The 12481-nt window shown below is 34.9% G+C and overlaps 1 protein-coding gene across 17 annotated transcripts in view; it reads left to right on the forward strand.

Moving 5' to 3' along the window:
• Window positions 1–12481, forward strand: part of ROBO2 (roundabout guidance receptor 2) — a 601494-nt gene that overhangs the window by 482368 nt on the left and 106645 nt on the right. For all 17 annotated transcript variants that reach the window (XM_053220676.1, XM_053220671.1, XM_027077544.2 and 14 more), the window contains one exon: window positions 7684–7808. In XM_053220676.1, coding sequence (XP_053076651.1) covers window positions 7684–7808 — 125 coding nt within the window. The remainder of the gene's footprint in view (window positions 1–7683; window positions 7809–12481) is intronic.

Below are 12481 nucleotides of genomic sequence, written 5' to 3' on the forward strand. Positions count from 1 at the left end.
TATAGAAGGCCTCTTACATGATTTTATAGTGACACTGTATAATTCATTTGACTAACTCAATGGCCTCATTTGATCATCAGATTTCGAATGGCCATGAGTTACTTTTAGAGTTCTAGCTATTTTTGAATCCTCAAAAAGTAGTCTTCCCATAATCAATAAATTAAAGAATATTTCAAAAATTAAAGACTAATAAAAGCACTTCAAAAATGTAAAGAGTAATAGCTTCATGATCGCTACAAGTCTTTATTCATACAGGGTTGAATGCAATGTGTGTATGTGAGACCTTTCATAGGTAGAGTAGAATGCAAAGTCTGAATAGGTGAAGAACATAAGAATTGTGATTTCCTGTAGTCATTCTATTGCGTATGGACATTTACTTTTCTTTTCATGTTTCTGAAAGCAGCATGCCATTTAGTACTTTTACCTTTTCATTTAGACAGCAAAGAAGTATATCTATATATGTAGATGATCAATAGATGATTGATAGATATTAGATTTTTGAAATGCACATATATGGATAGACAATTATTAGATTATTAGATTGTTGTGAAAATAAAAGGTATAGATACTGGCATTTTAGCATGGAATAAGAATTTTTAACATTAGCCAGAAGTAAGATACTAAGAAAGAAGATATAGCACTCTTCTAGAAGAGTTATTGCCATGGATTCAGCAAGAAAGAGATTAACTGGAAAGGTAGGTAATTTAGCAAGTTGATCACTTGTATTCCTTGAGAATAATGACAAATGGATAAAATGTGATTAAACAAACTTTATAAATGTAATATACCTAAATTATGTTTTCCATTATAAATGCATTGCTTCCTCTGAGATGAATTATGTGTTAATAAGTTTCAAATCAAATATTTTTTGACATTATGCATTTCCAATAATACTAACAGAAATTCTTTTGAAGTCAAATGAAGTGTTAAATAGTAAAAATTAAACAGAATTAAATAGGTTGAAGAAACAATCATTTATCAATTGGAAGTCAGTCTGTTCTGGTGATAAACTAAGTAAATATTCATCTCTTATTCCTGCTGCATATTGCATTTTAATGAAATGACTTTTCACTCTTTATTGTTGGGGAGGTAAGCCTATTAACTAATATTTTGCAACAACATCTAGAATTGGTTGTTACACAACTCCTCTGTTTTTCTGCATTGCTTTTATCACTCTCACATGGTGGCTACTCATTGATAGTCTTTGTGTCATAAATTTCCAATGTGCAATGGGGGGCCTTCTCTACAGAGGGGCATATCACAATCAGTTGGGAGATTTTCTTCAAACAACGTATTTTCTTTGGCATGCCTCCACCAAATTACTACAATAGTGAGTCACTGTCGCTGGTGGGAGTGTGTCATATCCTTCTGGTATGATAAGATGGAAAAAAATATTGAGTATTTGCTTGAGATCAAGAACTCTCTTTCTTTTTTCTTCTTTTTTCAAGACACTCATTTAGTGTTCCCTATTTGAGGCTTTTCCAGGCCAAATAAAGATACCATTTCAACACAAAATGATACTCCTCCCCTATTCCAGGAAGACACCTAGGCAGGGGGAAAAATAGAGGAAAAAAAGCCATGCAAGCAAGAGCAGGTACTTTAAAGTGGAAAGAACACAAGAAAAGTACAATGTAGAGTGTGTTCAGGTTAATCATTGTTAACAAAATGGATCAAAGGATAATAGATAACAAGATGGGTGAACAAGAACAAGAAAATACATGTGGGAGTGATTGAAAGGAGGCTGTTCTGCTGAAATACTGGAGTCGGTTTGGGATGAGAGTCAGGATGGTAAAATTTTGGGCCAGTTAATGGAAGCCAGAATGCTTCACTGAGGAGAATAATTTGCAAGCATTGCAAGGGCAAGCTCTAGAAAAAAACACTGTAGGTTTTTGAATAAAGAATGACGTGAAATAAGTATACTTAAGAAAGGTTGTACTTTTAACAGAAACAGTAAGATCATAGGTTTTCTGCTACTTTAACAAAGCAAATATTTAGGAAAAAGATGTTATGATTTTAACATCATTATGCCATATTGGAAACCATAGCGCATAATTCTTACCTTTCTGTTTGGTACTAGAGATGACAAATTTTTAGCCAGATCGTGGTTTGAAGTCAGATAAATTAATCTAAAGGCTCAGTGTTTAAGAGTTCCAACAATGGTGTTAGATGCACCGTAAGTCAAACCTGTTCTCCAATCTCGTGCTTTAATCTTGAAAACCCTGTGTTCCCTTTATAGGATCTAGTTTGTGATCTTCATATCATCATGGTAGTAGTTAAGACATAGGGTTCTTTGAATATTAAGTGAGACAAGGCCTGCAAATGGTTTGGCATACTCCCTGACATTTAATAAGCACTCAATTAATGTTAATTATTGTTGTATTCAGCAATTTATGACTCAACAAATATTTAACACAAGCATATGACAAATGAGTGTGTTTTTCAAACATGCTTATAGAATATTTTAGAATTTAACAAGCAAAAAAATATTAAATAGCCAAAAAACATGTTCTACTTCTTTAAGATACATATTGCAAAATGTTTATTGTTACAGAATAAGAAGCTTATTCAGTCAAGCAAAAATTACACCCAAAGAAAGATCTGCTGAGTGTGCCTGTAACTATCCTGTCACATATTAATGTATGCAACGGCTGCATGACTATCTCCATGTTCATGCCTGCCATAGAAAGTCATATTTTCCTGTAAAAACAACTCGGAACATGATGTGATTAACCTTTGGTTCCCTCATCCCCTCATCCCCAAGCCCACCTCATGCATGGCCTATGCTTCCTACTCCTGTTCAGCCATCTGATTTCCATAACACCTACTCACTTCCACCAGCGGGGCATTAGCATAACAGAGCTGTAGCGTGACTTTGATTGAAGCCAGCTTGGGCTGAATGCAGTATCAAAGCATAATTTAGCAGAAATCAAATCTAATTTACTGTGCATTGTATTTAAATTCTCAAAAATGCAGTTTCAAGTGAACAATACCAGACCTCTAATCTTAATTGACCTTTTTACATGTGGGTATACTTCTCTGGAAAGCACACAACACGTTCTTCCTCTAAAGCTATTGTTTTTAACTTGTGAGTATCAATTGAACACTGAATTGTACCACTGTTTTCTTCATCTCACTTCTTGTTACAGCTGTAACAATAAGGTATAATCATTTAACAGATTAAGCAACTCTGTTATTACATCGCAGCCACAAAAGATTTGTCTACTGCTTTTGGATTTTAGAGAGGATATAAATATGTATTTTATTGTCTTCTGTCTTAGAAATATGTAAGAGAATTGCCATTTCTGTAAGTAGCATATTCTTCTGGAGTTTATAACTCAACCTCTTTAATTCACATTGGGTTTAAATGTGTGTTTTGAATTGTCATCCTGAGGACCCAATCATGTTTTTTTATGTATAATGAGAGCATCATAGAAAATCCATTTTATGTATAGCACACTTTTTGCTACCGTGCCGTATTGATAAAATGCCACCTCTCTGTCTACTCCCTCCCATTGGTACCTTCAGCCAAACACTGCCTTTTCAAACCATTTTCACTGCCACCTGGCAGAAATACTGAAAATGTGAAATGTTAGCAGAAGAATTATTGATGCAGTTTTTCATTTTAAAACCTCAAAAATAAATTCCTTCAGCTGATATCCCTTCACAGAAGATTGCAATATAGATCTTGAGCAGACAGAGTCCACAGAAGTAAAAGTGATTGATGCAATTTGTTTGGTGGTCCAAATGAAAGTGACAATAGGAAAGGATGTACATTTTTAGAGACTTAAATACTTTTGAATTTTTTTGCTTGGCTTTGATATGTTTATTTTTGTTTGTTTAATTTTAGAAACGATAAAGGTGAGTCCCATTCCAGTGTGGCTTAAGTTCTGGTGATAAGAAACTATTTGGTACATTAGAAGTGGAGTATATTTATAATAATTTGGAATAAAAATACAATATAAATAAACATCATGTGAAAGAGTACTTCACAGCATGAACAACACAAATGCTGAGAGTATTTTGTTAGAGGTCTTTCAAAAAGTTCAGTATTGGGTAAAAACTCAAAAAAATGGATTCCCTGCCTTCTTAGGTTCTATCATTATTAGCAGATATTACATTGTAATATTGCAGAATTTCTTTGTCCTTTAAGAGTTCTGATGAAATGTTCTCTTTAGTTGCTACCATGACTAATGGTCCTCTACTGGATTTTCTGCCCGGCTTGCTAAGATTTTCCAGCCTCACATCTGTCCTTTCTCTTTTACAAAGAACATCCTATCTAAAACACAAATTTTATTACATCTTTCTTGCATCAACATTTTTGAACAGGTATCCATAGCTTTCAGGGCAAAATTTAAGCTATTTTAGCACAAATTATCTGTCCCTCTAACACTTTTGAATCTCCATTTTTTTTATTCTTAAGGTCATTTACCCTCCACTAACACATCCAGCCCCTCGTGTCTCTGCCTTATGTCTGCTTCTGTCTGTTCCAAGTGACCTGCTTCTCTTCATCCAGTGAACTCTTACTTGTGCTTCAAAACACAACTCAACCATAGCCCTTTCCGGCATCTTCCTCTTCCATGTTCATCACCTGGTCTGTTTGCTGCTTTTCCAAGCTTTCTCACCCAATGCCCACTGCTATTTGTATTATTATACAAATCATACTCTTCTGTATTTGTGTTTATTTACTTATTTACTTGGGAGTTTCTGCTGATTTTTTATTTGGCTTTCCGTCCTCTGTACCAAACAGAATGTCTCATAATTTGTAGTCAATCAATGCATTTTGAATGAATAAATGAATGAATCCTATCTTTTCAAGAAAGCGGAGAGATTGATGTGGTCATTTGCCAGTCCTTTTGGGGGGTATCTTTTAGCAGCTGGTTAAAATTATAGGATCTAGACTCCAAAAGCATTTTGCAAAATCACTCATCTACTAACAAGTTCTTAAAAGCTTAAAAATTTAAGGAAATCTGTAGTTATAATTAAAGTATAGATGTTAATTTTACTGAAATAGATGGATAGATACAGAGTAGGCATAATATGCTGAAAACTATAAAATATATTTTCCTTTTGTAATTTGGTGTTTCATTTGATGATTTCAATCATGTGTATTCTCGGTTATTTCATTTTAAAAATTAATTATATAAGGAAGAGGCTTCATAGCACATATGGAGCTGTAAGATTTTACTAACTAGTTATGTGAGCCAAAGCAATACAAATGAACAAATAAGCTGAATATGTGACTTCTATCATACTGTTAAATGATTTTTACTAAATCTACTTTTTATTTAATGAGATACAAGCTAAGTTACTCAATACTTCTGGTTTAGTGTCCATATTGGCACTAAACTTGTCTTTCATAGGATTACTAAGAAGTGGGACCTATATTTGATCATTAAATTTTACTTAATACACATTACTTTCTTGGATATTACAGACGATAGAGACCAATCTTAAGTCTTGTTTGGTGTAAATAATCTGGTAGTTTCACCTCTTCCCTGAAAAATGGACATTGCAATGTTTTAAGAGTTGTCCTTGAAGTAATTTTGTAACATTGATTTAATCTATCATTCCTATTAGAAAACATGGAACAAAAATCAATGTATCTGCTGATTCAGTGAAATTGTGTAGAAATAACAAGAAGATTGTAAGAGGCAAGTAATCTCCTGAAAATGCAAGGCAACATAAACCACATTCTCTTCAAATAGATCCATAAATCTGGGTTCTCCATCCCGTTAGACTGAGTCTTCTGTTATCTATAGTTATAGAAGAAAATTTCACTTAGTAGATTTATTCCCGCTCTCCCTGGGGTGTGTTGAATGTGTCGAGTTGGGAGGCAGTCTAATAGAACACCAAAAAATAAGTCACTACAAATCTCAGTGAATTAAAAAAAAATGTGGCTGCTGTTTCTATACTAGCATTCTTGTAAGAATGAGTAATTTGTTATATGTGTGAGGCTACCCTACATTTACTCTGTTCTTGGACCTGCTTTTGTGTACTCCTGAAGGGCTGAAAGAATTTTGGGTAAAGACCTTTATTGAATGTCATTTTTTTGTTCTAATTGTTTTTAGAGTTCACATTTTAGGATGGGTGCCATGTAGAGCAGGTTTTAAAAATTAACGTTGATTTTAAAGTTTTTTTCTTGGTCTTAAGTTTTTTCAGCATCAGCAATGATTTAAAGTGTAAACAGATGATGAGAAAAGTCATGGAATAAATACGCTGTTTTTTCTTCAACAGGAGTGGGCTTTGATATGTAGAAGATGTCATTGTGAAAACTTCCAGTTATACTGTCTCCTGTCTTTCACTTTCTTCTTTCTTTTTACAGTTAACTCCCAACTTAAACCTGAACTTCCTTAGGATTTTTACCCCCATCATTTTATTCTCTTTTCTAATGGAGCTCCTCATGTGTAGGTCTCATTATCTCTGCCTATGTCATTTCCCTCATCTTCCAACCAGACTTCCTACTTTGTTGACTGATGTGCCTCCCTCACAATCCATATCTTATTCCTGAGAGGGTTAAAATTTCCAACGATTTTGCTTTGCATCGAGCATTCCTTAGCGTAGAAAGAGCCTGAAGAAAATCCCCACTTGGGCTTCTCAAAGACTTTCTTAGGCTGCATCCAAATCCATCGTTTTTAGCCAATGATGTTTACAAAACCTGGACCCTTCATTTCTGCCAGATTACACAGTGTACACGAGATGTGTTCTTGCTTCTTGCACTTTGCTCAGTAAACTCCTTGCTTGGAATGTGTTCATTTCACCACTTACCTAAATGCTGCCCTTTCCTTAATGCCCCCATGATGTGCACTTTCTGCAAAAACCCTTTCGTAGTTGCCATAACAGAATGGGATACCTCTGTGCTGTGCTCTGAAAGCACATCAATCATTGAACTTAGCATGGTTTTAGATCATTGTTTTACCTTCCTTTTGCTGTTGTCATCATGTAGGTTGTGAGTTCCTTGAAAGCTGCAAGATAGATACTTTTTATCTCTGTATCTTTAGTGTCCTGTAGGGGAACATAGTAATTGTCTGACTAATGCTTATTTATCTAAATGAAATGAATTAAGTAGAAGCAACTACTTTCATACATGACATTATATCATTAGTTATATTTGTATTTAATTCCCAGCTCTTCAATCCTTTGATGTCTTCAACACATTAACTCTTCAATTCTAGATTATAAACACTTTGAGGATAGGAATTATATTTTAAGCTTTCTGGTATCTCTGCACATAGAACAATGTCTTACAAATAATATAGGAATGGCCAATATTTGTGAATAGACTAATTTCAGAAGACATACTTGTATAACGAAGTGATTTTTTTTTTACCTTTATCTATGCAAAACACAAAACCAAATTGGGAAACCATGTTTTTCCTTAAAAACATTAGAACATCATTAAAAATCTATTTTCCTATGCATATATATGAGCTACAGGATTAATAATATACGACATTTAGAAAATGTCTACTGATAAATTTACTTTTCTTTTCCTTATATTTTATAGAGTGCTCTTCTCCTTTCCCCATCATTTTTTGGAAAATGCTTCACAAAATAAAAAAAAAAAATTAAAAACTGTAGCTTCTGTCTGGCACTGAGCCATTCATGTAGTGCCAGGTTTTCTCTGATATCTTTTTCTTTGTCAATGGTTGATATTTATATACTTTCTTTCCTTTTAAATTATAGCTCCTCCACAGTTTGTGGTTAGGCCAAGAGATCAGATTGTTGCTCAAGGTCGAACAGTGACATTTCCCTGTGAAACTAAAGGAAACCCCCAGCCAGCTGTTTTTTGGCAAAAAGAAGGCAGCCAGGTGAGTGTGAACTTTGACTGCTCTTCTGAACCCCTCCTATCTCTGGTGCTCCTCACTTTGTCTGGCTTTTCTTGCTATCAATGATGTATTTATTTTATTTCTAAGGAGAGAACATGCTCAAATATAATGTTCTTTGTTGTCTAGTGTGAGTTGTCCAAAATTTTGTCTCTTAAAAAGAATAGGTACAACTCTGTGTTCTAAATTATCTGAAAAAGTCTAATCTGTAGCTACTTAAAATCTCTGAACAGAAAAATAATTTTACTTCTTTGCAGTGAGTGGAATTGGGATTATTAAATGAGTTTGTATATAAAAAGTGCTTAGACTATCCCAGGCACATGTAAAACGGCCAAACAATATTTCCTTTATCAGTCCACCTAGAAACCAGTTTCAATCCCCTTTCATGGACAGATAGTATAAATACCTTTTCTTTACTGGTAACTTAAGGATACTTCCATTTAAGAGTGGGAGAAGTATTTACTTCCATCATCTCTTCTGGGTTCCTTCATAGTGGGGTATATAACACATTATATACCAGAAGGAGCCAACACTTGTCTGCTCTTTGCCGTGCCCTGGTTTGTCCACTCATGGCTATCTCTGGGTGGCATGGCCTTTCAGACTCTCTGCTCAAAGTCAATTTAATACACTATTTTTTTTTCACTTACAACGTGGTCCAAACTTGGACAAGCACTTGGCCTCTAGGTTCTCAGGCAATGAATGGCATTTCTAGCTTACACTAGAAACTGTTCTTTGCCTAAGGACTTACCAGTGAGTTCCTAAAGGACCCAGAGATATTTTTGTTGTAGACTTTCCAGGATCATCTTCAAGGAGGCATACAGTTCTCAGAAAGAGATTTCAGCCCCTGTTATTGTTAGTCCAAATTCTGGAAGAATTTCCTGGGGAATGATGAGAACCATGATTAAGAGTCTGAGGAAATCTAAAAATGATAGATTTTTAGGCTATGTTAAAAAAAAAACCCTGTTGGTCAGAATTTATGTATGATTATCTGAGTAGAGAAGCATCAGGATGTTTGACTTCATCGTCATCTTTAAATGTCATCGATTCCTATACATTCCTGTACTACCCAAAATTAGCAGTTTTAGCAACTCAGTATAAGATAGACAAACTGTTTTTCTCCCTTTCCTCAAGCTCCTTGTTTGATTCACTTCCCTTATGATTTATGGGATGTAAAGGCAGTGATGGAAAGATGAGATGAAGTGCTGTCCATTGCTTTATCCCACATCAGAACTGTTCCAGGCCTGAGGTGCCTGGGTAGCTCGGCCGGTTGATGGTCTGGCCCTTGATTTGGGCTCAGTTCATGATCTCACAGTTCATGTGTTCAAGCCCCACGTCAGGTTTCTCACTGACAGAGCCTGCTTAGAATTCTCTTTCTCCCTCTCTCTCTGCCCCCCCACCAAATAAATAAATAGACTTAAAAAAAAAAAGAACTATTCCAGGCTTTAATATTCATTTTTTTAAATTACTTAGTGACTGAATAGATTTCTACTCACAAAAGTTCTTGATTCTTCACTTAAAATTTGTTTTTTGATGAAAACATCCTGAACTCTAAAGTGAGTATGAAGCAACATGAAAGAGTTATAACACATGTGTGTGCACACGTGCACACACAAACACCTTGAAAAAGGAAAGAATTCAAAAGCCATTTTCCCTCCTTATGAGTGTGCGATCTTTATAGCACTATTTAACCTCACTGAAGCTTCTTTTCTTAATCTAAAGTGTGAGAATAATACATTTTACTTTGCATAAGTTATGAGGATTACATGATTAAGTTGGTTTCTATGTGAAACTGCTTTGCACATTATGAAGGTCTGACAAGATGTTAGAAACACGGAGAATGTGAAGTGCCTCCCCTGTATCCTGGCTGAAGTGGCAAGTTCATACTTCTGCTCAGGCCAGGGATGCCAGGACCTGAACTCCCCCACTGCCCGGACACTACTGCCCCTCACCAAGCCCCAGACTCACACAGTGTTCGAGAAACCTAGGATGGGTGAACCCTACAGAGCCGTGGTAGCTCTACAAGATCCTTTCTCTTTCCTGTAGCTCCCTCCCTTCACCCACCCTGGGGGCTATGGGGTCCATAAAAGTTACTCCTTTAAGCCACTGATAGCAAACATAGTGATATGAATATGTTATTTATTTATCAATTTTATAAATATAATGATGTAGAGAAACTTGATTGTTGCAAATTTACACTTTAAATCCATAATTGAGTCAAATCCCATTATTATATATGTTGTTATTATATAGATACAGCTATATCATGTGTAAATATCATGCCCTAAAATAGCTCTAGGTTGACACAAGATATTGCATCATAATGTTTTGGTCAAAACAGAACATGTTTTGGTCCTGTGGCCCAATAAACATGATATTTAAATATGCTACATTCTGCTTTAATGTTTTTTAAAGTAATCTAATAGCATTAAGGTACTTCTTTTGCTGTTATTTGACAAAGTGGCATGTAATCCCAGAGACATTAATCTCTGGAAAAAAATTCCAGTTAGATAATTTGATTTCACAATGTTCGTAGGTTTGGTTTTCTTATCTTCATCTATCTCCCTTGCATCAGAGAGAGAAAGAGAGAGAAAGAGACTGTAAATGAGAATAAAAGTGAATTGCTTGAGCAAATTGTAAAGTTTCAAATTATCAATTGGAATATTAGGAAAAATAAATTGGTCTTACTGTCTCCAGTATCCAATTTTTACAGTGATCTATGACTCTCCATCAGTAGAGAGAGTTAAGAGCCTGGACTTAATGGTCCATATTCCTCAATATGTGCTGATAATGCCTATTAGCACTAATAGGATGCCCAGCCACTTCAAGGCAAGAGGAGTTCTGTAGAATTCCTGGGTTTTGCTTGCAATCCATTTTCTTGTGCCTATGTCACACAAGCAGCGAATAAAGATGATGGGTTAACCTCAATCATATGCCATTTTCCATGTCAACGAATCATTTAGAAGGTGGACTGATATTACGTTGTAGAGGAAGAGATCCCAGAGAGAATTAAGCCTATCTGATGTATTAGTACTATGTAAATTAGTATTCTAATGGCTAATTGCAGGAAAGTGCATACTTTGAGTTATTGTATCATTTGCAAGTAGCTTTAAAATTTAGACCCTTATTTTTTAGGTGGTTTATTTCAGTAATATATTTGGATTCCACAAGAGAATTAGCTTGTTCTCAAATTGTTTCATATGCATGAAAATGTCGAGCCTTATATAGTAATACAAGTTTTATAGGAGGGCAATAGCATTTTGAAATTATATTCCTGACATGCTTGCAAACATCAGTTCTTTTAGAAAGGGCTTAATAACATGGTAATGTTTATGTAAAGTGGGCTTATAGTGTCACACTCAAATCTAATAAAGTGGACATCCATCATGTTGCAATAAAGAGAAGAGCTTCTAATTAAAGTAGGACATCATTCGTAGGATTAAAGTCATTTAGCGTAATTGAAAAGTGTTAATACCCTATTTTATCCTCTTCCATTGGTATTACTTCAAGGGTAAAAACATTTTAAGGTGAAAATGTGTCTTAGGCCTTTAATTGAATGTTATTACCTCCTGATTGTAACGTATTGAAACTGTTTAATTACAAACCTGGAAAATTAATTACTATGTCGAGAAACAGATCCCAGAGGGTTATAATGTGCTTTTTTGTAAGTAAATACAACATAAAAATTGATATGTTCTTATTTATAATCCAACCTGGAAACATATCTCAATATGATTTGTTATACCCAAATGTTTTACCTAATTGAACAACAGTAAAGCAACATGGGTCACCCAAGTTAACATTACTGTTCCCATATAGGGACTTTCAAAGTTTTATGATTAAGCTGCTTGTGTTTAAGGTGAGATGTATAATAAAGTAATTTTTCATAAAAAGTCCATATTATGAAATTCTTTAAGGGCACATGCACACTTCAGAAGCATTATGCATCTCCTTTTTATTTTCAATGACTTGCTTAATCTTGCATATATGGTATTGTTTAAACCTACCTCCTTTCAAAGCTGTTACTTGGGGCACCTGGGTGGCTCAGTCAGTTAAGCGTCCGACTCTTGATTTTGGCTTAGGTCATGATCTCACATTTGGTGGGATCGAGCCCCACATCATGCTCTGTGCTAAGAGTGCAGAGCCTGCTTGGGATTCTCTTACTCCCTTTTTCTTTACCTCCCCCCCCTCTCAAAATAAATATTTTTAAAAAACCTGTTACAATCTGCAGAAATCTTACAGCAGGAGAAGATTTGGCTGTCTCTCTCTGTCAGTCTCGGCCACACCCTTTTGAATACCTTTATGAGAAATTCAGATAATTACATTAAGTATTCAAAATGATAAGTGGAAATCGATTTTGCATTCCTTAGTAATATGCAGTTCATAATTCACATGCATAGTTAAGTTACATTCCACATCATCACAATGTCTGATGAGAGTCATTATTATGCCCATTTTACAGATGAGTAAATCATGTTTCAAAGATATTGAGTAACTAGCAGTAAGTCAGGGAGAGAGTAAATGGTTAAGATAAAGATCCAGGTATTTTAAAGGATTATTCCTTCAGAATAGAGCATGTTGACTTCTTAGAGCATGTTATTTTTGCATGATTTGGAAAAAGTTCCCAGTGAAACACTATGTGTCATTTAGTCATTTCAACA

This window comes from Acinonyx jubatus, chromosome C2 (assembly GCF_027475565.1).
Source record: "Acinonyx jubatus isolate Ajub_Pintada_27869175 chromosome C2, VMU_Ajub_asm_v1.0, whole genome shotgun sequence".
NCBI lineage: Eukaryota > Metazoa > Chordata > Mammalia > Carnivora > Felidae > Acinonyx > Acinonyx jubatus.